General features: G+C 36.5%; 1 protein-coding gene across 50 annotated transcripts in view; it reads right to left on the bottom strand.

Annotated features, from left to right (window-relative positions):
* The window catches only part of VPS8 (VPS8 subunit of CORVET complex), a 378,806-nt gene that overhangs the window by 161,859 nt on the left and 191,906 nt on the right, over positions 1–25,041 (bottom strand). For all 50 annotated transcript variants that reach the window (XM_081571329.1, XM_081571349.1, XM_081571332.1 and 47 more), the window contains 4 exons: positions 22,020–22,071; positions 9,206–9,248; positions 7,726–7,798; positions 7,322–7,441 (listed from right to left, as the gene is read on the bottom strand). In XM_081571329.1, coding sequence (XP_081427455.1) covers positions 7,322–7,441; positions 7,726–7,798; positions 9,206–9,248; positions 22,020–22,071 — 288 coding nt within the window. The remainder of the gene's footprint in view (positions 1–7,321; positions 7,442–7,725; positions 7,799–9,205; positions 9,249–22,019; positions 22,072–25,041) is intronic.

Here is a 25,041-nt window from a genome sequence, read left to right as displayed (position 1 = left end):
TCTGTAGCCCCTTAAAAATTATTATAGAGTTTCTGTAAGATAATGATAGTTGGCTAAATTCTGATCCAGGGGTCAAGAAATATTGTAAAGGACCAGAGAGAAAAGATTTTAGGCTTTGTAGGATACATGTGGTTTGCATGACATATTCTTCCATTTTTATAACCCTTAAAAATAGAAAAATATACTTTTGTCTCACCCAAGCCAGAGGTCACATGGAGCTGGATTTGGTCTACAGACTGTATTTTGTGAACCCCTGTCCTAATCTCTTCACACATCTCCCAATAAGATCCATGTATACAGAAAAGAAGTAAAAGAATCACCCACAACCCAGCCTAATGGGAAAACTAGAAGGACAACACATATTAAAAACTTTGACTTACATAAAGGTGGGAAAGTAAACATCTCCAACTAGCAAAGTTGGCTCCAAAGCCCATTAAAAAAAAAACAAAACCGTCAAGAGAGAATTGGGTAGAGGAAGGAAGGGTATGACAAGGTTTCAGCTGGCACAGAACACATATAGTATCAAATGGAATTCACCTCCAAAAGAAAAGGAAGATTCATCCTGGGTGAGCAAGTACTGAGGCCAGGTCTGCAACCCAGTGGATCACAGCACTGGCTGATAGGAAGATCAAAGGAAGGAGTCTAGCAAGTATGAATCAGAAGTCTTGGTAAGATACAGCTTTTGAGATAGAAAAGGAAAAGGAAATATATTCCTTGGAGGCCTGTGGTAAAGAAGGAAGGACTCAAGAAAAAGATCCTACTAAAACAAAAGACTTGTCAAAGATTGAGAAAATAGACTACACTCCAAAGAACACTATTTATTTAAGAAACTGCACTTAGTTATAGCAAATAAAGCAGGTTCTTGAATATGGAAAATAGTATGTAATCTTACCCCATGATCCAACAAGATCACCAATTATTGCTAGTCTAGAAAAATCCATAAAAAAATGATAAAAAAAAAAAACAGAAAGTGAAGGCACTTAAGAATAAAACAAAGAACTAGCCACAAAATAGAAGTAAATTATAAACAATATCTCAACATACATGAAATATATTTAAACATACAACTTCAGATTTGAAAGAACATCACAAACCAGAAATTTAAGAATTCAGAAGAGAAATGAAGAGTAGGAAAATGTGAAATAAGAGCTAACTGAATTCCGGAAAAAAAAAATTGAAAGAAAAAAAAAGTCATCTTAGAAATGTGGACAGAATTATAAGCTACCAAAGGGAGAACAGATACGACCAAAAGTATAGTTAACAGAAATAGAGAACGTAAATAAAAAGAACCAAGAAAATGAAATTTAAACAAAGAAGGAAATAAAAGAGACCAAAGAAAGGTGATAAATATAGAAGATAAAGAAGATCTAATATACAAATAACCTAAGTTTCTGAAGATGAAGTACAAAATAATGGAGCAGAAAAAAATATTTAAATCTGTAATTCAACAAAACTTTCTTAAACTAAAAAGACTCAAATTCACATATTAAAAAGGCCCACAGTACATATATGGCAAAACTGACCGAAAATAGTCAATTCTGAGTAATATCTTAAACTATTATTCTTTAAATATTAATATAAGGAAAAAAGTATTCTGGTACTCTAGGAAAAGATGAAGTCTCTAGGAAAGGTAAGAAAAGTCAAGTTGACATCAGTTTTCCTAATGGCAGTTTAAAAGAGCAAGATAAGTGGGAGGCAAGTGTTATTTCACTTCAAAAATTTTTAATTGTATAATAGTAGAGAAAACATTACATTGAATCCCATCACTTAGAAAAACTACATTGGAAACTACAAAATATTGCTGAGAAAAATTAAAGAAAATCTAAATTAATGGAACAGTATACCTCTTCATCGGTCACAAAACTCAGTATTGCTAAGTCAATTCTTAAATTGACTAAACACTGAACACAATCCTAATCAAAATCCAGGCAGGCTTCTGCAGAAGTTAACAAGATAACTTAAAATTCATATTAAAATGCCAAAAACAACCCCAAAACTACAAAATATAAAGTAATTTTGAAAAAGAATAAGAACATATAACATGATTTTCATACTCATTATAAAGCTACAGTAATCAAGGCAGTGTGGCACTGGCATTCAAGATAGACAAACAGACCAGGGGCATAGAATAGAGTTCTGAAATAGACCCAGTATACACAGATGATGTATCTTTGACAAAGTACAAAGACAATCCAGTAGAAAAAGGACACTCTTTTTGTCAAATGATGCTATACGAGTTAGATATCTCAATGCAAAAAAAAAGAACAAGAAAAAAAGACCTTGCATCTAAACTTTATACCACAGGCCAAAATTTCTTCAAAATGGATCACAGATTTAAAGGTAAAACCATAAAACTTCTAGAGAATATCTTTGTGACCTTGGGTTAGGCAAAGATTTCATAGCTACAGACCCAGAAGCAGGATTCCTAGAACAAAACTAATAAATTAGACTTGATCAAAATTTAAAATTTCCACTCTTCAAAACACAGTGTTAGGAACATGAAAAGACAAACTACAGACTGAGAAAAAAAACTTGCTAAATTCATGTAATCTGATTTTTAAAAACTTACCTAAAACAAAATTCTCAAAACAAGAAACAAATACAATTTTTAAAAATAGGGAAAAATAGTCAAAAAGTGGATATTTTCACCATAGAGTATGTATGGATGGAGAATATACGAATGGTAAACAGAACTTCTTTGCTAATATATTTTAATGAAAAGATGTTTAATGTCAGTTGTCAGGAGGGAAATATAAAACCACAATGAGATACCAGTACACATCTACTCAGTTCAGTTCAGTCACTCAGTTGTGTCCAACTCTTTGCGACCCCATGAATCGCAGCGTGCCAGGCCTCCCTGTCCATCACCAACTCCCGGAGTTTACCCAAACTCATGTCCATCGAGTCGGTGATGCCATCCAGCCATCTCATCCTCTGTCGTCCCCTTCTTCTCCTGCCCCCAATCTTTCCCAACGTCAGGGTCTTTTCCAATGAGTCAACTCTTTGCATGAGGTGGCCAAAGGATTGGAGTTTCAGCTTCAACATCAGTCCTTCCAATGAACACCCAGAACTGATCTCCTTTAGGATGGACTGGTTGGATCTCCTTGCAGTCCAAGGGACTCTTCAGAGTCTTCTCCAACACCACAGTTCAAAAGCATCAATTCTTCGGTACTCAGCTTTCTTCACAGTCCAACTCTCACATCCATACATGACTACTGGAAAAACCACAGCCTTGACTAGATGGATCTTTGTTGGCAAAGTAATATCTCTGCTTTTTAAGATGCTGTCTAGGTTGGTCATAACTTTCCTTCCAAGGAGTAAGCGTCTTTTAATTTCATGGCTGCAATCACCATCTGCAGTGACTTCGGAGCCCAAAAAAATAAAGTCTGACACTGTTTCCACTGTTTCCCCAACTATTTCCCATGAAGTGATGAGACCAGATGCCATGATCTTAGTTTTGTGAATGCTGAGTTTTAAGCCAACTTTTTCACTCTCCTCTTTCACTTTCATCAAGAGACACAACTACTAGAATGGTCAAATTTAAAAGATGAACCATACAATGTTTTGGAGAGAAGATGAAGAAACTGATACTCTCATATACTACTGGAATGAAAACTGGCAGAACCACTTTAGAAAAGTCTTGTTACTTTTTTATGAAGTAAAACAATACACTTAACAAAAGACCCAGTGATTTCATTATTTGGTATTTACTCAAGAGAAATAAAGATGTATGTCCACACAAAGGCTTATATGTAAATATTCATGATAGCTTTAGTCATAGTAACTTAAATTAGAAACAATCAAAAGGACCAACTATTGGTGAATGGATCAACAAACTGTATATCCATAAACTGAAAAATTATATAGCTATAAAGAGGGACAACCTACTGATAAAAGCAACAGTACAGGTAACTCTCAAAAGCATTATTTTAAGTGAAAGAAGCCAGAAGAAACCAAAAAGTTTATGTTTCTCTCTAAATGACATTTTAGAAAGGTGAAACCCTGTTTCCCAAAGCAGACCAGCAGTTGCCAGGGGCTGGGATTGGGACTCACTACAAAACTGCGAAAGTGACCACCTGTTCTGTATCTAGATTGTGGTAGCGGTTGTAAGACTGCATATGCTTGTCAACAGAGAAGGACATGGCAACCCACTCCAGTATTCTTGCCTAGAGAATCCCGTGGACAGAGGAGCCTGGTGGGCTGCTGTCCATGGGGTCACACAGAGTCGGACACTCCTGAAGCGACTTAGCATGCATGCATGCATGCTTGTCAAATTCTTCTCTTGAAATGGATGAATTATATTTTGTATAAATTGTACCCTAATAAGGCTAAAGTTCAAAACCTCACTTGAAAAAAATATTCCTACATTTTAAAAAGTGAGAAAATATGATTTAAAAGTCTGCCATCTAAATTCTTTAGTGCCTCCCTAAAAATGTTCTTTTTATTAAGGCATATTAATTAGGAAGGTCACATGAATAATCAACTATAGTAGACAAATAGGTAGTGAAACCAGGATTTAGGATCCTAAGTCTTATCAATTTCTCCAGCTGTAATACTTGGGGATGCAGCCAACCCTTGATGCGCACACACAAGGAAACCTTTGCTTGTCTTTTAGGCATTTCAAATTCATTATGTCCAAAAAAGAACTAACTAAAGAAAGCTGAGCACCAAAGAATTGATGCTTTTGAACTGTGGTGTTGGAGAAGACTCTTGAGAGTCCTTTGGACTGCAAGGAGATCCAACCAGTCCATCCTAAAGGAGATCAGTCCTGGGTGTTCATTGGAAGGACTGATGTTGAAGCTGAAACTCCAATACTTTGGCCACCTCATGTGAAGAGTTGACTCATTGGAAAAGACCCTGATGCTGGAAAGGACTGAGGGCAGGAGGAGAAGGGGACGACAGAGGATGAGATGGCTGCAAGGCATCATCGACTCGATGGACATGGGTTTGGGTGGATTCCGGGAGTTGGTGATGGACAGAGAGGCCTGGCGTGCTGCGGTGCATGGGGTTGCAAGGAATCGGACATGACTGAGTGACTGAACTGAACTGATCTACCTCCACCATACCTCACCACTATTCTGCACCCCCACTCTCATCCATCTCCTAATAAAACTGTTTCTCCTCTGATTTCCTGTTGAATCTACAAATAAACCACTATACATTCAGTTCATAAGGTCTGAAATGTAGGAATCTTTGATGCTTCTTTATTTATCTTACCTTTCACATCGAATTGTACAATAAACTCTAAATTTTAGGCTGATTTACCTCTTAAAATATCTTTCAAATCCTTTCATGTCTTAGAACCCCCACTGTCACTGTCCTAATTCAAGCCACCATTATCTTCTATCTACATGACCACAAAATTTTCCTAACATCTTCGTGCCTCCAATCTTATCTTATTTCAATCCATTTTCCATTCAACAATCAGAAGGAATTTTCCTAAACTACAAATTATGACATTTTTCTATTCTGATGGTAAAGAATCCACCTGCAATGCCTGGAGAACTGGGTCCAATCTCTGGGTTGGGAAGATCCCCTGGAGGAGGAGGGCATGGCAACACACTCCAGTATTCTCGCCTAGAGAATCCCCAAGAACAGAGGAGCATGGCGAGTTACAGTTCATGGGGTCGCAAAGAGTCGGAAGGGCTTAGCGACTAAGTAAGGCAAAAGGCTTCCGCAGCTATAAAGTCCAAACTTCCTACCATGGATAATAAAACTCAGTCTCTACCTGCCTGTCTGGATTTCTCTCTGTCTGCAGAATTCCTTATACTTAAAGATGTGGCCATACTGAATTTTTTTCAATTACCTTAACACATACCGCTCTATTTCCAGGTCTTTCTACGTACTCCGTCCTTCTACCTGAAATACTTTTCCCTATCCTTAACCACACTTCTACACATCCTGTGAGACTCACCTTTGACATCATTTCATCCAAGACACCTTCCTGACCCTTCCATTAGATCCCCCCTCCTAAATGTTATTACAGCATCCTGCATATCTCTGGTGACATGTCTTACACCATGCTATAGTTACTTATCTACAAGCTGGATCCTCTTCCTCCACAAAGGCAAGGTTTATATCCTGTCAGCCCAGGGTATACACACAGTTAGTACAGTATGTGTGACATACTTGGCAAATATTTGTCAAGTAAATGACAGAGATTTTATTGCAGTCTTACTATCAATGTCAATATCATAATTTAGACATAAGCATAATCCCAAATGATCTTCAGTGCCACGACAGCCCTTTAAAAAATGAAAACTAGGTAAAATCCTTTGTTGCTCTCTAGGATGCTTTCTGAATCCCTGCCCTACCAATTCTTGTTTCTTTTTTCCTCCAGGCCAAACACTAAGTACACTTATATTGTATTCTGGACATCGACGGTCTCCTAAACCAACTAGATTTGACTTTGATTTTCTAAGTTTCTTTTCCCTTCTTCCTCTGCTATTAAAGTTACTACTTCTGAAATCAGATTTTCCAATTAAACTAATGCAAAATGTGATGTGAGTGGAATCTCAACCTTCTCACAGGCACTTTTAAAAAATTTAACAGTTTATTATTCAACTTATAATAAGAGCACTATGTATTCATTAAATAAATTTACTTCATCTCACAGATATAACCACTATTAATATTTAGATATATTTCCTTATTTCCTTCAAATATTGTGCACATACAATTTTTTTTTAATTTGTGAGTCTGCTGTTTCACTAGACACTAAAATATAAGCAGTGTCCACATTATCAAAAGCTTTTTAAAAACAACAACAACAATATGGCTTAATTAGGAAGATATATCATGTTTTATATAATTATCCTCCCGGGGGCATTTTCACAGAGAATCTGGCTTACCCAGACTATCTTTAATAAAAACAGGTATAAGGATATTTTTTCAGCAGGAAGCTTCCATATTCCATTTCAACTCCAGTTACTTCTACTATCATCATCATCACATATCATTCAGAGCAATCTGCCATCCTTAGTATGCAAACAATAACAATTTATGAAATCAAGGATGTACCACATCTAACTCTGCTTTAACTTTTTAATAAGGATGTGTCACAAAGAGACATACAGACAGACACAGATAAATACTCAGGGAGGAAGGAAAGAGAGGGGAAGAAAGCAGGAAAGGAAGGGTAGGAAGGAGAAAAAGAATTAGAAATTATGGATGGCACAACAAAATTAAACATTTGAGACCCTGACTTACTGCTAGGACATAAAAACTGTACCTGTGTAAGGACTATTATTCATCTTTCTATTAAAAATATTTATCACCCCAACTCCCTTTAAAAATACCTTAGAATCGCAGTATTTCTTACCAGCGCCAATACATTTAGAAATTCTCGTGTGTCGAAATGCAGCAAAGTCCGAATATAGGGATAGATTTCTTCTTCAGGGGGGGCTTCTGTTGAATGCAGGCGAATTAGAAATTCAAAAACCTGCAAGTTGAAAAAAAAAAAAAAAAGTTGATTCTTTTCTCACAAAGTATCTTACTGAAGCAATGATTCCCATTTGTATAAAATAAAACCAGGTTGAATTTAGTTTAAATTGCCACTGGGTGATAACTTCTCTAACCTCTCTCAGCTATAATTACTGGCTCCAGTCATAGTGTGCAGGCTCTCTCCTGTCACAGCAGATAGCTCTGGACCCATGTGCAACCCTCAATTACAATTTGTCTTAACTGCATTTTAAGAGAGTAAAAATGCTATGAAAATGCACCAACCTGGTTTTTAACCAAGGGAACAAGATCTTCAGGGATGTCACCCAGGGGATAGGCACGACCCGCTAGACAACAGCTAGAAGAGAAGAAATTGAACGGATTTGGTGACTCTTAATGGGCTAACTTCCTGGGAACACACTGTTCTCAAACCCAAGATACTAGTCTGATGTTTAGGCAGGCTCAGCTCTTGTCAGTTAGGTCAGGTCCAAATCCAGATCGAGATGATAGCCAGTTCGGAAAATGTGGGTGACAGAAGGTGGTGGTGAAATAACACATCCTGTGACTGAGTAATGACTTTCATTTCTTTTCATTTTTCCTAAGAAAAACCCAAGCTGCACTAAATGGACAAGAAGGAATAAGGACAGATTACCTAAAAGTGTCATACCCAGCATCTGGAAAGAATCTGATAGCATCATTATACTGTTAACAGGTAAAAGCCTCAGGTTCGCAGAGACTTTTAAATCCAGTGGTTCTAAGAATGTTGAATAAAGATGGGGAATGAGCTAGGCTAAAAAATATTTGTAATAGGACAAACCTTGGGGGAGAATTAGAATCTCATGAGAAATTAACTGTACAGTTTTACCTCCAAACCAGACCTTCCTAATGGCTAATGACTAGCTCTGGGGGCTGAGTTATAAAATGTCTTTTGAGTATGTCCTTATTTTGGTGGCAGGGGGTGGGGAGGAGTAAATTTTAAACCTCTTTGAAGTAGTCATCAACTTTGAATGTTAGAGACAGCTGGATACCAGCATACTCTAAAAAGTTTAAAGTGCAGATGATAAAGAGCAAGGTAAATGCTACATATGTTCTTCTATACTAAAGAATCGATGTAACAAATGTGAAAGAGGTCTCAAAGTTAACTCTGATGCATACAGAAGCTAAAATGATGTGCCAGCAGGTTCTGCCACCTTCCTGCCTGCCTGCCAGCCAGTTATCTATGTGAAAGCTCTATAAGGACACAGTTCTGAGCCTGCATAGTCTATCAGAAGAACTCTGATCCAGGAATAAACAGATAAACACTTCTGCTTACTTCAGTCACTAACTTTGTTCATGATGCAAACTAATTTCTTGCCCTTATACATAAAATATGGACAAAAACATATCCCATAGAAGTAAAATACTCTGTATCAAGATTTCTCAACCTCTGCCCTACTGATATTTTGGTATTCTTTGCTGTGGGGACTATCCGGTTCATTGCAGAATGCTAAGCAGCATCCCTGGCCTCTATCCATTAAATGCCAGTAGCATCTCTCCTGACCCCAGTTGTGACAAAGCAAAGTATCTTTAAACATTGCAAACATATGGCAGAGGGGAGCAAGGGTGGGGGACAGAATTACTGATTGTTCAGAAGCACAGCTATACATGAAAGAACACTGAAAAATGAAAGCACTGTACAGATTAAGAGATCACAGTACCTCTGAGAATATAGGAGAACTTTTGTAAAAGAAGCATACACACATAAATAAATTAAAAAATCTCTTACCTAATATATACAAGAAGCTTGTTGCCCATAACAACTTGCTCATCTAAAATAGAAAAGTATCTTTAGCAATTCTCTCTCAAAAGCTTTTCAGAAATATAATCTTTATGTGGAAACAACTACCAAAAAAAAAAACCTTTGGCATTTAAGGTGCTCTAGGTATATTCCCAAATAATAGAAAAGTGAGATAAGACCACTTTAATTAATACTTTTTTTTTTTAGAATTTCTAATAGATTCTTTTCACAGACACAAAATCAGTCAGTCATTCAAGGGTATACATACAATAAAAGGTGCAAACCTTGTATAGAGATCTATGTATTGTTGGCTTAACTAATAGCTTGGGCCAAGAGAAGGTGTTGAACAGGCAATGATTTGACAAATTAACTAATTAATATTAAGGTATAATTATAATGCCTTCTCATTTGTTAACATGGACTCTTACTACCTACAATATTCTAGGCTAAAAAGGTCATTGTTCACAAATGTTTAAGAAACTTAAGACTAAACACTCTTTATGATCTTCTGTATCCTAAAGTTATGTCTAAGGTGTAACATTCTGTCATCTGGTAGTACAAATTTATTTCTTGGTTAAAAGAAACTGGAAACATAATTAGACCAAGTTTTAGGCCAAAAGATCAAAGTTAACAAAGAATAGTATAAGAGCATCAAGAAGGTGTGAAGTGATCAGCAATCCTTATGGTTGGTAGGAATTTATGGTTGGTAATACTGATGAACTGAAATTTTTGAATAATGCAAGTGTACATCTCTTAATCAATAATCCTTTATAAAGACTCCAAGTCTGTGTTGTTGTATATGCAAATAAGCTTGAATTGCTCAAAATTACACGAATAATTACATTCTGCTTCAATTCCAAACATTTTTTCCAATCAATAAACTTTTACTTTTTTAGAGAAGTTTTAATCATGTTACAGCAAAATTGAGATGGAGGTATAGAGATTTCTTGTATACCCCTCATTCCTACACCACACAACCTCCATCACTACCAGCACCCTGCACCAGTGAGACCTTTCTTGTCATCAATGAACATACACTAGCATATCATTACCACCTAAGTCCACAGTTTACATTAAGGCTCACTTTTGGTGCTGTACACTCTATAGTGTGTCATTCGCTCAATTGTGTTCAACTCTTTGCAACTCCATGGTCTGTCCATGGAATTCTCCAAGCAAGAATACTGGAGTGGATTGCCATTCCCTTCTCCAGGAGACCTTCCTGACTCAGGGAACAAACCTGGGTCTCTTGTGTTGCAGGCAGATTCTTTACCATATGAGCTACCAGGGAAGCCCTGTACACTCTATGGGTTTTGACAAATGTATAGTAACATATACCCACCATTATAACATCACAGAATAGTTTCACTGCCCTAAAAATCCTCTGCTCTACCTATTTGTCCCTCCATTCCCTTCAACCCCTAACAAACGCTGATTCTTTTATTGTCTCCATAGTTTTGCCTTTTGCATCATGTCATATAATTGGAAACATAAATTGTCACCTTTTCAGACTGGCTTCTTTCACTCAGAAATGCATTTAATTTTCCTCCACATCTTTTCATGGCTTGATAGCTCATTTATTTTGGTACTTAACGATATTTCATTGCATGGATGTACCAAGTTTATTCACTCATTCACCTACTAAAGAACATCTTGGTTGCTTCCAAGTTTAGGCAGTTATGAAGAGAGCTACTATCCACATTTGTGGTGAGGCTTTTGTGGAGATACGATTTTCAACTCCTTTGGGTAAAGGAGTGCAGTTGCTGGATTATACAGTAAAAGCATGTTTAGTTTTATAAGCAATTGACAAACTGTCTTCCACAGTGGTAATACCATTTTGCATTTCTACCAGCAATAAATGAGAGTTTCTATTGCTCCACATCCTAGCCAGCATTTGGTGGTGTTGGTGTTTCAGATTTCAGCCATTCTAATGGGGTGTGTGCTGGCATCTCATTGCTGTTTTAAGCTGTAATTCCCTAATGGTACTGAACATCTTTCAATTTGCTTACTTGCCATCTGCATATCTTCTTTGAGATGTCTGTTCAAGTCTTTGTTCATTGTTTAATTGCGTTACTCATTTTCTTATTGTCAAGTTTTAAGAGTTATTTATATATTTTGGATAAGAATCTTTCACAAATATTTTCTCCCAGTCTGGATTACCTTCTCATTCTCCTGATGTTGTCGTTTGCAGAGCAGAAGTTTTTACTTTTAAAGAAGCACAGCTTATCAATTACTTCTTTCATGGATAATAATCTTTCTTTCATGTATAGTGCTGTATCTAAAATTTCATTACCATGACTACAGTCAATTGAATTACTGCCTGTGTGGTCTTCTAGATATTTTACAGTTTTGCATTTTCCAATTAGGTCTATGGTCCACTGTGAGTTAATTTTTGTGAAAAGTGTAAGGTCTGTGTCTAGATTCACGATTGCTCCTTGGAAGAAAAGCTATGACCAACCTAGACAGCATATTAAAAAGCTGTCACTTTGCACATGGCTATCCAGTTTTTTCAGCACCATTTGTTGAAAAGACTATCTTTACATCGAAAGCTTCTTCAAAGATCAGTCAACTATGTTTGTGAGAGTCTATTTTCGAGCTATTTTGTTCTACTGATCTATTTTTTTATTCTTTTGCCAACACCACACTGTCTTGATTATAGTAGGTTTATATTAAATCTTGAAGTTAGATAGTGTCAGTCCTCCAACTTTGTTCTTCTCTCTCAATACTGTTTTAGCTATCCTGAGTCTTTTGCTTCTCCATATACATTTCAGAATAAGACTATTAATATCCAAAAAATAACTTGCTGGGATTTTGATTGGGATTGCACTGAACCTGTAGATCAATTTGGTACAAAATGACATCATGACAGCATTGAGTCTTCCTATCCATGAATACAGAATATCCCTCCATTTATTGAGTTCTTTGATATCTTTCATCAGAGTTTCGTAGTTGTCCTCATTTAGATCTTGTACATACTTTGTCAGATTTATACATAAGGGTACTAATATAAATGGTATTTATACCATGAAATACAATGAAATTAAAAAGACGCTTGCTGCTTGGAAGAAAAGTTATGACTAACATAGACAGCATATTAAAAAGCAGAGAAATTACTTTGCCAACAAAGGTCTGTTTAGTCAAAGCTATGGTTTTTCCAGTAGTCATGTATGGATGTGAAAGTTGGACTATAAAGAAAGCTGAGCGCCGAAGAATTGATGCTTTTGAACTGTGGTGTTGGAGAAGATTCTTGAGAGTCCCTTGGACTGCAAGGAGATCAAACCAGTCTATCCTAAAGGAAATCAGTCCTGAGTATTCATTGGAAGGACTGATGCTGAAGCTGAAGCTCCAATACTTTGGCCACCTGATGCAAAGAACTGACTCACTGGAAAACACCCTGATGCTAGGAAAGATTGATGGCAGGAGGAGGGGACAACAGAAGATGAGATGGTTGGATGGCATCACCGACTTGATGGACATGAGTTTGAGCAAGCTCCGGGAGTTGGTGATGGACAGGGAAGCCTGGCATGCTGCAGTCCATGGGGATGCAAAGAGTCGGACATGACTGAGCGACTGAACTGAATGGATAAATGGCAGTGTGCTTTTATTTTCCAATTCCACTTGTTCACAGAAGGTATACAGTAAAGTGACTGCCTTTTGTATATTAACTTTGTATCTGCAAACTTGCAACAACTGCTAATCAGTTGCAGGAGTGTTGGGGTCAATTCTTTCAGACCTTCTACATAAATGATCATGTTACCTGTAAACAGTTTTATTTCTTCCTTCCCAATCCATACACTTTTTATTTCCTTTTCTTATCTTTTTGCACTAGCTAAGACTTTCAGTATGATGTTGAAAAGCAGTGGTAAGAAAAGGACATCCTTGTCTTGCTCCTCATCACTAAGTTTCTCACCAATAAATATGACATTAGCTGTAGGTATTTTGTAGATGTTCTTTATCAAGTTCCACAAGTTTTCCTCTATTCCTAATTTGCTGAGAATTTTTATCATGAATAGGAGTTGAACTTCGTTAAATGCTTTTTCAGCATCTGCTGATATGATCATGTGATTTTTCTTCTCTCATTCTACTGATGTGATGAAATACATTAACTGACTTTCAAATGTTGAAGCAGCCTTGCACACCTGGGATAAACCTCACTTGGTTGTGGTGTATAATTCTTTTTATAACTTGATAGATTCAATTTGCTAATACTTTGCTGGGAATTTTTGTTTTTATATTCATGAGAGATACTGGTCTATAAGTTTTATTTCCTTACAATGTCTTGGTTTTGGTATCAGGCCTCATAGAAAAAGCTAGAAAATATTCCCTGAGTTCTGTCTTCTGAGAGATTGTAGACAATTGGTATAATTTCTCCCTTAAATTTAAGTTTAGCAAAATTCATCAGTGAAACACACTGGACCTAGTGCTTTCTGTTTTGGAAGGCTATTAATTACTGGTTCAATTTCTTTAATAGGTACAGGCTTATTCAGATTATCTATTTCTTCTTGTGTGAGTTTTGGCAAATTGTATCTTTCAAAAAATTGGCCTGTTTCATTAGGGTTATCAAACTTATGAGCATAGAATTGTCCATAATTCTCTTTTATTATTACTCTTCTAATGCCCATAGGATCTGGACAGCTTCCCTTCTTCCATTTCTGACATTAGTAATTTTGTGTATTCTCTCCTTTTTATCCAAGCTAGCCTGGCTAGAGGCTCAGATTTTATTGATCTTTTCAAAGAAAGAGCTTTTGGTTTTCACCAAACCCCGCAAAAACCAACAATTTTCTCAACTGATTTCTTATTTTCAGTTTTATTAATTTTTGTTCTAATTTTCATTATTTTTCTTTTGCTCACTTTGATTTAATTTATTCTTCTTTTTCTAAATTCCTTAGGTAGAAGCTTAGAGTACTGATTTTAGATCTTTCTTTTTCTCTAATATATGCATTCGATGTTATAAATTTCCCTCGAAGCTCTGTGTTAGCTGCATCTCACAAATTTTTGTAAATATTTTCATTTATTTCAAAATACTGTTAAATTTCTCTTGAGATTTCTCCTTTGTCCATGTATAATTTAGAAGTGTGTTGTTTAATCTCCCAAGTATTTGGAGACTTCCCAGCTTTTTTTCTGTTAGTATTTTCTAGTTTAATTCCATTATGGTCTGAGAGCAGGATTTATATGATTTCTGTTCTTTTAAATTTGTTGTGCTTTATGAACCAGAACATGGAGTTTTTTATATTCTGCTTTCATTTTTGATACATATATACATGAAAGGTAATTTTCAAGTTTGTTTCAAAAGGATTAGTTTCAGGGCTACTGAAAAGGGACTAAGAATAAAGAGGGATTAAGACTGTACCAAATGATCTTCCCTGCTCCTGTCCTTCCAGAAAGAAAAAACTACAAAACCTAGACATTATATGAAAAGCTACCTGAAGGTACTGAAAAGGGAACAGAAGTAGTAGCCAAATCTGGTGGGAAGTTCACATTCACTGGGAACAGGACAGATTGGCACCCACGCAAGTAACTCCACACAGAGGCTGTAACAGAAGGAAAAGTAATCTTTCTGGGAGAGGGGACCAGAAAAGTGAAGGAAACCATGAATGTGGAAGAGACCAGTGAAATCTCAAAACAGAAAGAGTCAAGGAGGGGATCTTCCAACTATCTACCCATATTAGTAACTGATCCCTAAGCTGCTGTGTATGAACAACAGTCAGAGCAGATCATCCAGAGAGAAAAAGTCAGAACCAAGACTAGAGTTCACCCCTGAAGGTCCTAGAGTAGTTGGCTTTGGTGTGGAGTTCGTGTGCTCAGAGGAGAGGAGACAGGGACATGCACGAGTAAATTACCATCACTGGAGGTTTGCAGTCTGAGACCAAGTGCAGTCTGTGTGCCAAGCATAGTAGCAGCTGGGGGCTCACATGGGAAAACCAGCAATCTTTCTAGTTGGGGAGCTAGAGAAGTGATGTGAACAGTCAACACACTGGCAGAATCTTATAAAAAACTAAGCCAGAAAGAGGATCTTCAAACTTGATTACCTTCATTATTGACTGACCCTTAAGCCACACAGATGAAACAGAATCAAAGCAAACCAGCTAAGGACAAAGGATCTTTTGAGAAGAGACTGGATCCACAACAGAAACAGAGTTTGCAATTCAAGCCCAGCCAAGAAAATTACCTGATAAAACAATGAGAAAAAATTATTGGTGGAAAAAAATAACAGAATCCAGAATCTCCATAATGTAACATTCACATATCCAGGATACAATCTAAAATATTTCATCATATTTCATGTGATGAAACAAGAAAATAAAACATATTATGTTTTTCTTAAGGGAAAAGAAAATCAAGTCCAACCCTGAAATGAACAAAATGTTAGAACTGATAGGAATTTTAAATCAACTATTTATCCTCAATGAAACAAAACAAAATATGTTTCAACACATGAAAATTTGAACAGATAAATGAAGAGATGCTGGAGAGAAACAGAAGCAATATAAAAAGAACCTAATGAAAATTACAGAACTATAAAATATGATCATGGAAGATAAATATTCAGAATGGATTTAACAGCTGAGTTGACATGAAAGAGAGTGAACCTGAAGGCAGAGCAACAGAAACCATCCATGGACAAGGACAGAGAGGAAAAAGGCCAAACCAAACAAAAACAAAAGCCAGAGGGATTGACCTATAAGATGATGGAGGGAGAACCTCCAATAATCTGCTCCTCCATGAAAGCAAAGAGAACACTGGCAGATACGATCAAAATCAACTTTTCCAGAACTCTCGAAATTACTTACGGCTTCCAATAATCCTAGGAATGTTTTATTCAAGGAAAATGCCTGAATTTCAGTAAGAACAATGAGCTTCACAGTGGTTTAACATTACCTAGTTCCACTCGCTTTTTCCCAGCTTCACCGTAGCTTTGAAACCAACAAACAGCCTTGCAACTGTGGTAGCTGTGAAAACCAGCACCCATGCAACCATTCAAGGGGGCAAAATGGGTTTGGAGTGCCCCAAAAGCCCATCCCTTAGAGAACTATCACTGTCTAACCTATCTGGCAGCTCACTTAAAAGCTCCATTCTAGGGCTTATCTTTTTCTGTCCTGACTCAGAGCTTACTCTAAGCAAACAGCACTATCCTCAAGGGATATCATTACAGGTGCCAGAGGCAGTGCACCAGAAGGAACTGATTAAAGACACATCAGAAACTTTAAAAGGAAAAACTGGAGAATGGAGGTCTTCAGGGGCTTTCAAAATCTCCAAAATATTTCTGGAACTCTAGAAGGACATGGACATGTACAGGTAAAGGGCTGTGGACACATGAAGGAAAGACCTGAAAAGACTTACCACCTGTGCCTGACTTTGAGGACCTGCATAAGCAGGAAGTAAAGGCTAATAAGGCAGAACTGTGAACTGTCTACTGCAGCATCAGAATCCCAAAATAAAATAAAAGCTGAAAGACCTAAAATAAGAAATAGGTATCTCAACAATAACATTTAGATACTTCAATACTCATTTTTCAATAATGGAGAGAACAATTAGAGGAAGATGAACAGGAAACAAAAGTCTTGAACAAAACTATAAGCCAACTAAACCTAACAGACATCTATAGAACATTCTACTCAACAACAAAACACATTCATTATTTTCAAGTGCACTTGGGATATTCTCCAGAATAGGCCATATGTTAGGCTATAAGTTTCAATACACTAAAAAAATGGAAACCTACAAAGCATGTTCTCTAAGTACAATGGAAAAAAGTGAGAAATCAGTATCAGAAGGAAATGTGAGAAATCCACAAATATGTGGAAATTAAACAACATACTTCTAAATAACCAATATCTCAAGGGAAATTAGAAAATACTTCAAGATGAATGAAAATGAAGATACAACAGACACAACTTACAGAACGCAGCTAAAGCATTGCTTAAGATATTTGCAGCTATAAACATCTATTTTTTTTAAAAAAAAAAAAAAGGAAGATTTCAAATCAATAATCTAGACTTTCACCTTAAGAAACTAAAAAATAAATAAATAAACCCAAGGCAAGATGAAGTAAATAATAAAGGCTAAGCAGAAATAAATGAAAGAGCAAAGAAAAATAGTATCACTATGATCAAAATTAGTTCTTTGAAAAAAAACAATAAAATTGACAAACCTTTAGCTAGACAGATCAAGAAGAGAGAAGACTCAAATTATAAATAAGAAACATCACTATAAACCTTATAAAAACAGAAAGAATTATAAGAGAACACCATAACCACTATATGCCAACAGATTAGATAACAGACTAAATGGACAATTTCCTAGAAATGCAAAAACTACCAAAACTGACTCAAGAAGAAATGAATAATGTGAACAGACTTAACAAGCAGAGACTGAACTAGTAATTTAAAAACTTCCAACAAAAAATATTCCAGGCTCTGCTCTGCTCTGCTAAGTCGCTTCAGTCGTGTCCGACTCTGTGCGACCCCATAGACGGCAGCCCACCAGGCTCCGCCGTCCCTGGGATTCTCCAGGCAAGAATACTGGAGTGGGTTGCCATTGCCTTCTCCAGTGCAAGAAAGGGAAATGTGAAAGTGAAGTCACTCAGTCGTGTCCGACTCTTAGCGACCCCACAGACTGCAGCCTACCAGGCTCCTCCGTCCATGGGATTTTCCAGGCAAGAGTACTGGAGTGGGGTGCCACTGCCTTCTCCGATTCCAGGCTCACATGATTTTATTACTGAATTCTACCACATATTTAAAGAATTAACACCAATCCTTCAAAACCTCTTCCAAAAGACAGAAGAGTGAACACTTTCCAACTCATTTCATGAGCAAGTATACCAAGGTATCAAATATACTTGATACTAAGACCAAAAAAGAAAAGATATGAAAAGAAAATTATAGAACAATATCTTTTATGAAGACAGCCATAAAAAATTCTCAGAAAAATTTAGCAAACTCAATCTTACAACATGTAAAAACAATTATATTGTGACCAAGTGAGATTTATTCCAAGAACGTAAGACTGACTTAACATACAAAAATGAATCAAGCTTATAAACCATATCAATAAAATAAAGGATAAAATCCACAAGATTATCTTAACAGATGCAGAAAAAAGCATTTGATAAAATGCAACCATTCCATATTAAAAACACTCAAATTAGGAACAGAAGGCAAATTTCTCAAAATGATAAGGCCATCTATGAAAAATCCACAATTAACATCATATTCATGGCATCCGGTCCCATCACTTCATGGCAAATAGATGGGGAAACAGTGGAAACAGTGGCTGACTTTATTTTTGGGGGGCTCAAAATCACTGCAGATGATGACTGCAGCCATGAAATTAAAAGACGCTTACTCCTTGGAAGGAAAGTTATGACCAACCTAGACAGCATATTGAAAAGCAGAGACATTACTTTGTCAACAAAGGTCCGTCTAGTCAAGGCTATGGTTTTTCCAGTAATCATGTATGGATGTGAGAGTTGGACTATCAAGAAAGCTGAGCACCGAAGAATTGATGCTTTTGAACTGTGGTGTTGGAGAAGACTCTTGAGAGTCCCTTGGACTGCAAGGAGATCCAACCAGTCCATCCTAGGGGAGATCAGTCCTGGGTGTTCATTGGTAGGACTGATGTTGAAGCTGAAACTCCAATACTTTGGCCACCTGATGCGAAGAGCTGACTCATTTGAAAAGACCCTGATGCTGGGAAAGATTGAGGGTAGGAGGAGAAGGGGATGACAGAGGATGAGATGGTTGGATGGCATCACCGACTCAATGGACATGAGTTTGGGTAAACTCCAGGAGTTGGTGATGGACAGGGAGGCCTGATGTGCTGTGATTCATGGGGTCACAAAGAGTCAGACACAACCAAGCGACTGAACTGAACTTAATGGTAAAAAACTGAATGCTTTCCCCCTTAGATAGAAAAAAGCTAAGGATGTCCATTCTTGCCACTTCTGTTCAACACTGTATTGGAGGTTCTAGCCAGATCAATTAGGGAAGAAAAATAAAAGGAATTCAGATCAGAAAGGAAGAAGTAAAATTAACTTTATTAACAGATGACATGATCATATAGGTGAAAAATTCCAAAGAATCCATTTTAAAAATCAGAACTAGTGAATGAAGGATGCAGGATACAAGATCATTATAAAAATCAACTTTACTGCAAATTCCCTAGTGGTCCAATGGTTAGGACTCAACACTCACTTCTGAGGCTGGGGTTCAAATCCTAGTTGGGAAACTCAGATCCCAAAAGCCGCTGGTATGGCCAAAAAAAAAAAAAAAAAATTAATTTTATTTCTATACATTGCCAGTGAACATTCTGAAAATGAAATTAAAAAAAAAAATCCATTTATAATGTCATCAAACTACATCAACTAGGAATAGATTCAGCAAAAGAAGAAGTATATAAGTATATGACTTGTACACTGAAAACCACATTGAAAGAAATTAAACAAGACCAAACAAATGGAAAGATAGACTATGTTCATGGAACTGGAAGATGTAATAATGCTATGATAGCAACACTCCCCAAATTGATCTATCAATTCACAGCAATCTTTGTCAAAGTCCCAGCTGTCTTTCTGCAGAAGTTGAGAAACAAACTGATTTTAAAAGACCAAAATAAATGGAAAATATATATCCATAGGTTAGAAGACACTACATTAAGATGGCAATTCCCTTCCCCCCAAAACTAACCTATAGAATCAATGCAATCCCAAACAAAATTCAAGTAAGCTTTTTAAAAGAAACTGATAAGTGGATTTTAAAGGTCATTCAGGAAGGCAAAGGGCCTTTAATTCTGAAAAAGAATAAAGCTGGAAGATTAAAGATACCTGATCTTAAGACCTACTACAAAGTTACAACCAAGACAGTATATTATTGGCATTGGGCTTCTCAGGTGGCACTAGTGGTTAAGAACCTGCCTGCCAATGCAAGAGAGGTAAGAGACATGGGTTCGATCCCCTGGTCGAGAAGATCCCCTGGAGGAGGAAATGGCAACCCACTCCAGTATTTTTGCCTGGAGGAATGCCATGGACAGAGGAACCTGGTGGGATACAGTCCATAGGGTCGCAGAGTCGGACACAACTGAAGCAACTAAGTACTGACATACAGGCCAATGGAATGTAACAGAAAGTTTGGAAATAAACTCATGTAGTCAGTTGATTTTTGACAAAAATCAATTTTTTGCAAAAAAAAAAAATTTTTCAAAAAAGGTGTGCAGATAATTCAATAGAAACAAGATAATCTTTTCAAAAAATGGTAGAGGAACTGATAATTAGAGGAAAAAGTTCCTGAACTTCACCTTGCATCATATATGAAAACTGACTCAAAATGTATTATAAAACTGAACACAAATACTAAAACTATTATATCTCTAGAAGCAAACAAAAGATAAAATTTTTATGATGTTGAGTTGGACAAAGATTTCTTAAACAGAACACCAAAAGTCAAAAACTACAGAAAAACAAAATAAATAAAATGGACTTCATGAAGACTGAAAACTTTTGTTCTTTGAAAAACATGGTTATGAAAACAAAACAGTAAGCAACAGACTGGGCAAAAAATTTTGTGAAACACATATTTAAAAAGGCCTTGTATCCAGACTACATAAGGACCCTAAAAGGCTCTGGTGGAGATTTCACACACCCAGAACTCAATAATATGAAGTCAAATAACACCTCTTCTCTACCTTTCTAGAAAGTGCTAAAAGATTTAAATGGATGATTCATACAGAAAAAGATACGTGAATGGGCAAAAGCACATGAAAAGATGTTGAACATCACTAACCATGATGGAAATAAAAACTTAAACCACAATGAGATACCATTATCCATCCACTTAGAATGGCTAAATATTTTTAAAGACTGACAATGCCAAGTGCTTGCAAAGATATGGAGCTATCAGAACTCTCTCATACTGCTGATGGGAATGTAAAACGGTATACTCATTTTGAAAAACCAAACAGCAATACATCAGAAAGTAAAACATATATTTACTATACAATCCATCCATTCTAATTCTAGATAGTTGTCCAAGAAGAATGAACACATGCCCAAGAAAACTTATTCACAGCTAGGGGTCAGCAATGGGGGATAAGAACAACATAAGGGATACCTGTGGTGATGAAACTGTTCTGTACTGTGACTGTATCAATGTGAATATTTGGCTGTGATACTCTGCTTTAGTTTTGCAAGATGTTATCAAGGAGGGAAAATGGGTAAACAGTATACAGGGTCTCTTGTGTCATTTCGTACAATTGCATGTGAATCTACAATTTCCTCATAATAAAAAGTTTAATTAAAAACATAACAAAACTCATTCACAAATGGAGCAGCATTACTTATAATAGCTCCAAAAGAGAAGCAATTGGAATGTCCTTCAACTGATGAGTAGATAAACCAATGACAGTATATCTAACCCACGGATTACCATTTTCAGCAACTAAAGGGAACAAAACTATATATGCAACAACATGGATGAATCTCAAAAACACTGTGCTAAGTGAAATAAATAAAACACCAAAATTAAATACTATGTAAGTCTATTTACATGAACAGTAGTTTAAAAAATAAAACAGTAGGTCAGAAACTGCCAGGGGATGGGACTGTGAGGAGTAGAGTACAAGGGACAGGAGGAAACCTCTTAGTGTGGAATTATATAGCTCCTTCTACAATTTGAATATGCCAGTTGTTATATGATCACGTACAATTATCAAAATTCACACTGTACACATAAAATTGGTGAAATCTGTGTTATTTAAATAATATTTTTAAGCACAAAAAAGAGAAAAACATTAAGGCTTAGAAAATTAATACCTGTTAGCGTCTTTCCTGCATTCAAAGGAGGTGCAATGACTCTGAAAAGTTTCTGCATGAAAATTAATAGAAGAACAATCAACATCATCTTTAAAAAAATATTTCAAAAAATAATTAAAATCTTATGTTATAATCACCTTTCTCTGATTGAATGAGTCATTTGCTATTAAGATTAAATATAAACACTTTTATTGTGGATATAAACTGTTTCAATAGGATCACTAGGAAATAATCATTATTGTCATATTCCTCACTGAAAGAAACCATTTAACAAATACCAGTTAGAAGAAAGTCTTTGTTGAGAACATTTCTAATATAAGCTATTCTTAGACTCCTAAAAGAGCTTTATTTTTTAAAAAATAGTAAGCAAATCAAAGGATTAGCAGCCCACCAAAACAGTAAGTAAGATTACTGTAAGCTGAAAACATGTGAACGATCAGCAGTCACAGAAAAAGACATCAAAATGGAAGCAGAGCCTATGAAAATACAAGGTGAATGGCAAAACTACGCTGGCCTTCCTGGGAGGGAGTTTACTGTTTGGGAGAAGACAGGCCCTTAGCACTGGGAAGTGGGGCAAATCCAACTGTTCATCAGCATCAAAAAGCCCAATAAAGCTCTTCATATTTTCCAAGAAAACCTAAATCCCTCCCCCCTCACACCCCAAGTTTCGTTAAACTGGTAGATAAGCCTCTCCCTCTGGCTGTTCAGTGATGCACTCATTTCTGAGTTCTCCCAGTACAAGTGTGAATAAACCTTGTCTTTTCCCCTGTCAATCTGTTCATTGTCAGTTAAGTGACAGTCTTCTCCTCACCATTTGGATTTCAGTTGGTAGAGGAAAAGCTTTCCCTCCCAACCCAAGGCACTATTATATCAGAAGCAGCCAAAACTAGAACTAAGGAAAGATTTCAGAGACTATGGTACTCATCTCAAATATGATGACACTGTCTTTCATTCTAGAAAATTTCAAAGGGCAATACAGTTCCTCTTTTTTTTTAATTTTTAGTTCACATTGGAGTATAGTTGATTTACAGTGTTGTGTTGAGGAAGGAAAGGAACAGGCTGAGCTGACTCCGTCATGAAAAAGAAAGAAACTCCATCTTGCACTTTCAGTGAGCTTTGGACAATGTGCCTGGTAGCCAAGGGGATAACATACCTACGGCCAAACTGGCCTCGCGGACTGATAAATACCAGATTACAAACCAAGATTTCCCGTTGCCAAAAAGAATGTAATAGTCCCCCCTATGTAGTCAATCACCTTTGTAATCGTTATGGCACCCATTGGTGTAGGCTGCAATGTATAACTAGCTGATCCTTCTGATTATGAATCATGGCTGTAACCTGATTGTATCTCCCTTTAACACTTTCCAGTCTAGGTTTAAGGAATTTGGGGATGTGGCCTTGAGCAGTACACTTAAGGTATATAAGGTTTTCACAAAAGTCGGTCGGGGTCCTTGGCTAAGAGGAGACTCTGCCTTGGGCCCACTGGTGTAATAAACTGCACTCCACTATCTGCATTGTCCTTCTGAGTGAGTTTGCTTCCCGGAATGCATGGCTACAACAGTGTTAAGTTTCAGGTGTACAGCAAAGTGATTTAGTTATACGTATATCTATTCTTTTCCAGATTCTTTTAATTTGGACCTCTTCAAACTGAAATAACTAAACTTTAAACACTGAATAGTGAGTGATTTCTTTACAGGCAGAGAATTATAAAAGGGCAATCACAGGATGCCTCTAACTTCCCACTGCTAAAATCTCCAAATAACTATTTAATAACAAACACCAAGCTCCTGCTGAAAGTCATTAAACTTGAAAACTACTCAACAAAAAACAAGGCAATCTCAACAGTGAAGTGTTCCATCTGAGATACATAGCTATAAATGCAAACCAGATTCCGAGCAATAAAAAATCCACACAAAACAAAAACTTCAAAAGCAGCAATGACAAAAACCCCACAACCATTTTTATCAACATAGCATGCATCAAATCAGAACGTGTTTGCAGGGATTATTGAGAGAAACTAGAAACTGCATTAATTCTTCCTAATTGTGGTTTAATAGTTTAATTGTGGTTTAAAAATGGAGAACATTTTTGCATGCACAGAGTTCATAGACCTCACTGAAGAGGCAGCTGAGAGGTGTTCAAATGTTAAGAATACTTATTTGAAACACAGACAATCAAAATCAAAACCAGTGCAGGCTGTGGCACTCATCTGGAAAATGACCAAGAGAAAAGAAGTACACAAAACTTAAGGAGTTATGAATTAGAGGGATATTCACCTTCCAAGTGAAAAGAAAACTTAAATATCATGGAATGACTGCTGACTTAAATAATACTGTAAATGCTTTCGGATACTCATTAAAAGTGCAAAAATGTTGACTGGATGCCTTCAGGAGATGCCTGGATCTTCTGACCCAGGTAATGAAGTCACTGTAATAACACAGTGGGCTGGCAGGGCACTACATGCGTGCTAAGTCGCTTCAGTCATGTCTGACTCTTTGAGACCCTATGGACCGTAGCCCACCAGGCTCCTCTGTCCATGGGATTCTTCAGGCAAGAATACTGGAGTAGGTTGCCATTTCCTCCTCCAGGGGATCTTCCCGACATATCCACAATCCATAACCCTTAATTCTGTCTTCAAATTTAAAGGAACTAACATGATGGAGACAGGTTTGTTCCTTTTAAAAATAAACCCAAATGCTTTTTAGGTGCTCTTTTCTAATGGTAAGGATAATAAGAAATTCTAATGAATGCTAGAAAATTCTGAAATGGGAAAAGCAACAAATTAGCTATTAACAAATAATGACCTCTCACCATTTTCAGGAGTTTCCCCTAGCAGAATATAGCTAGAAAACAGCATTACTCAATAGTACCATTACTCCATACAGAGAAATAGAGTATTACTCTATTATAGAATAGAATAATTATTATTAATAAATTATTAATATTATTAATAATAAATAATTATTCTATTTTATAGTATGGAATAAATTTCTTATAACTTTTGGAAAAGCTACAATAATAT

Source organism: Giraffa tippelskirchi, chromosome 2, assembly GCF_054371585.1.
Source record: "Giraffa tippelskirchi isolate mGirTip1 chromosome 2, T2T-mGirTip1v1.2.pri, whole genome shotgun sequence".
Taxonomy (NCBI): domain Eukaryota; kingdom Metazoa; phylum Chordata; class Mammalia; order Artiodactyla; family Giraffidae; genus Giraffa; species Giraffa tippelskirchi.
This window is presented reverse-complemented; position numbering and strand designations above follow the sequence as displayed.